This window comes from Malania oleifera, chromosome 12 (genome assembly GCF_029873635.1).
Source record: "Malania oleifera isolate guangnan ecotype guangnan chromosome 12, ASM2987363v1, whole genome shotgun sequence".
Lineage (NCBI taxonomy): Eukaryota > Viridiplantae > Streptophyta > Magnoliopsida > Santalales > Ximeniaceae > Malania > Malania oleifera.
The window spans coordinates 7,371,777-7,374,993 of NC_080428.1; the positions used below are offsets into that span (position 1 = coordinate 7,371,777).

Genomic DNA, 3,217 nt, shown 5'->3' on the forward strand with positions numbered 1-3,217 from the left:
TTGAGATTTTAATTTTAAAATATCTACTTCACTCTTCATTATTTCCATTTTGGTGGTTATAAATAGAACTATTTGTAAAGTAAAAGAAATATTCATAATTCTTTATAACCTGCCCCCAAAGAACAAGTTTTCTTCATCAAATCGCATAGAGAGATGTTCTCTTTCTAAAAGTGGAGCTGCATTAATGAATCATATTTCTTTTAGACTTGAAATTTATGGAAGTTGGTTTCGTCTCTAGTTTGCTTCTCTTGGAGCACAGCTGGATTTGTTGGGGAGGAACACTGCACTTAGAGAGGTATAAACACATGCACATACAGGGAAAAAAAAAATCTTAGCCTGTATCCCTTTCACCTCATTTTGAGTTGTGTGGAGGGAGAGAAATAGAAGAATTTCTAAGGGAGTTGAAATGTCTCCATTAGCCTCAAATATAGATGGTTATCATGGTTTAAGACATTATTTGCTTGGTTTAGTGAACAATATTTAGTGGACATACACACAATCCCTCAATCTTTTAGATATGTAACCTTGAACAAGATATTTTCTTTGTACTTAGGTTGGCACCCGCTTGGTGCCCTTTATTGAATTTTTTTCTCATACAAAACAAAAAGAATATAAATAGAATAGATAATGTGCTAGGCATAGTTGCATTTTCAGCATCACGATCAGCTGTTACTATTTAAATGGTTACAAATATTAACCTTTTGAATGAGATGACATATTAACCCAAATACGTAAACTTAGTTCTAAAATTAATAGTAAAAACAACTAACACGTCAAATTACACCTCAAAATGAATACCTCATGGTCTCGAACCTGCTACTTTTACCAATCCATTAGTGAGAAAGTTACACGAGCACATGGAAGATAGTTCAATGCGTATAGAAATCTCAAATTCTCATGTCATCAAAAGCTAAAGTATTGCTAATCAGTGCAGGTATCACTTGTAAGTAATAGAATTCAAAACATCATCAAATTTGTGGATGCCCCAACAACGAATGGTTCCATTAATAACCGAGTCAAGAAATAAAAGGCGATGCCCAATGTGATAGAAATAGGAAGAGCAGGCAGAGCTTGACGGTGCACAGACAACAAAATAAGTGTGCACCCGAGTCCAGATATAATTGCAAGGTAACAAGCATATACGGTCATAAGATCATACATTGCAGCTCTACCCACAAGAACACTGTAGAAAACAAAGTCCCCAAGACCAAGTTTTATACCTCGCCCTGCTGTCATAGAGGTTTCCAGACCATCCCTTCTATTATGTTCTCTCTGATCTCCCACGCCCAACATTTCAACAAGAGGAGACGTTTCCTCATCAACAACAATTTCAGAGTTCCGGCCACCAGTTCCCCTGCCTGGATTTGCAGGAACAACGACCGTGGAGTACTCTGAACTTCCACTCGAAGAATGCCTTTCCCACAAATTACCTACTAATGGGGATGTTTCATCTTCATCTCTGACGCTCTCACTATCATCCGTTTGATCATTTCCAACCTCAGCTTCAACCACAACCGCAGTTTGGTGGGACGTGTTGCGAGTTCCCACCGCAACTGCAATCTCATTCCTGTCCTCACTGTTCCTCGAAACTTGCTGAAGCTCAACAGACCCAGAATCCGACACCCCAAAAACCAAAGGACCCATAACAGCCCCTCGCGCTTGAGAATCTCGAGAAACCGTCGGCCGAGCCTCGTAAACCAGACCTGGAAGATCCTCACCCCGACTCATAGCCAGCTCAACCAGAATCTTGAGCGGGCCGCCAGGCGCCAAGACGGCAACCAAATCATACACAGCTAATCCCACAAGCAAAGACCAAGTAGTCCACTCAGGCAACTTCGTAAACCAAGCGGCCACAATTATCGCCAGAAGAACCATGTATACTTGGCGCAAAAATATGGGAACCCCTCCCCCAAATACCGAGATAACACCCACAACAGTGAAATTGAAAAGCAACACAGAACAAGTAATTGAGTCAATGGGTATGGAGTAATGCTGAATTACAGAGAGAAAGATCGCTCCGCCCATCGAACCGAGCACGAAAAATGCAGAAAATCGCATGTAGTTCTTCAAGAAATTGGTGAAGTTGTAGTAGTAAAGGAGGAAAAGGAGGAAGGTAACGAGGGCAACAAGGATGACGAAGACGAGGGCATTGAGCAAGGAACCTTCGAGCTTCTGCGTCGCAGAGTCGGAGGGGTTTTCGAGGTAGACAAGATTGGCGGCGGTGCGGATGGGGGCGCCCAATAAGGAGGAGGACGGCGCAGAGAGGGCATAGACCAAGAGGACGACCAGGAGCATGCAGAGGGAAACTGGGGACATTACGCCGATGATTTCGATCCCGATTGATGAGAGGATGCTGCCGTCCATAACAACGTCGCCGCGCCGGCCAGCGGCGACGGTCGTGGCTCTATGCGGGTTTCTTAGGAAAAGTATCGCCGAGAGAGGGTCAAGCTGCACGACGGAGACGACCGATTTCACACTTTTGGGGGGAGACCGAGACAGAAATTATACTCAAGATGAGAATTTTTTAGAAAAATAATGATTTTTGATGAATTAAATACCAAATTATTCGAACGACCTTTTCATTTTGTGACTCAGGTAAAAGAGGAAGTTGACTTTTTTAATCATAACCAACTTATGAAAAATCGATTCTCATTCTGAATATTCGAATAGTCATTAATTGTCCATTGCACTATGTCACTGGAGTCAGAGTCGTGTGATTACAATGTTAAGGGTAACCGACTTTCCATAAGTTGGTTTCTTCTTCTTTCATAATTGTCATCCTCTTTTTTTCCTCCTCGCCTTAGCCCTCCTCCCTTCACCTACCAATTTCTTCTTCTTTCATAATTTTCCGCTTTCTTCTTTCTTCCTCCTCTAACTGAGCCCTCCTTCCTCCCTCCTCCCTGGTACTGCAAGACACTTTCTCCTCCAATGGCTCTCCTCATAATCACTAATGTTAGTGAACATTTTAACTGAGCATCACCAACCTTCATCTTCAAATCAGGTAATTCAAAAAAATCCTCTCATCTCTTAATTTGAAGTTGACATTTTCTTTTCTTTTTTTGTTAAGTGTTATAATAGAAGTAAGCATTTGAAGTTTGAACTTTGATTTTTTGTGTTGGTTTTATGATTAGGGTGTATTTGTATTAATGTATTTTTTGAGATTAGGGTTTATGTATGTGAACTAAAATTTGTTTGTTATTATTGTAAATTAATCGTA

The 3,217-nt window shown here is 41.0% G+C and overlaps 1 protein-coding gene across 1 annotated transcript; it reads right to left on the reverse strand.

The window, feature by feature from the left end:
• Positions 1-802: 802 nt before the first annotated feature.
• Positions 803-2,500, reverse strand: LOC131143808 (presenilin-like protein At1g08700). Its single transcript, XM_058092178.1, has one exon. The coding sequence runs from the start codon at positions 2,362-2,364 to the stop codon at positions 958-960; it is 1,407 nt and encodes a 468-aa protein (XP_057948161.1). The 5' UTR covers positions 2,365-2,500; the 3' UTR covers positions 803-957.
• Between the last annotated feature and the right edge of the window lie 717 nt (positions 2,501-3,217).

What these genes read in the sequence shown, in the direction of transcription:
- LOC131143808 (XM_058092178.1), bottom strand. Translation starts at nt 2,364, where the DNA reads ATGGACGGCAGCATCCTCTCATCAATCGGGATCGAAATCATCGGCGTA.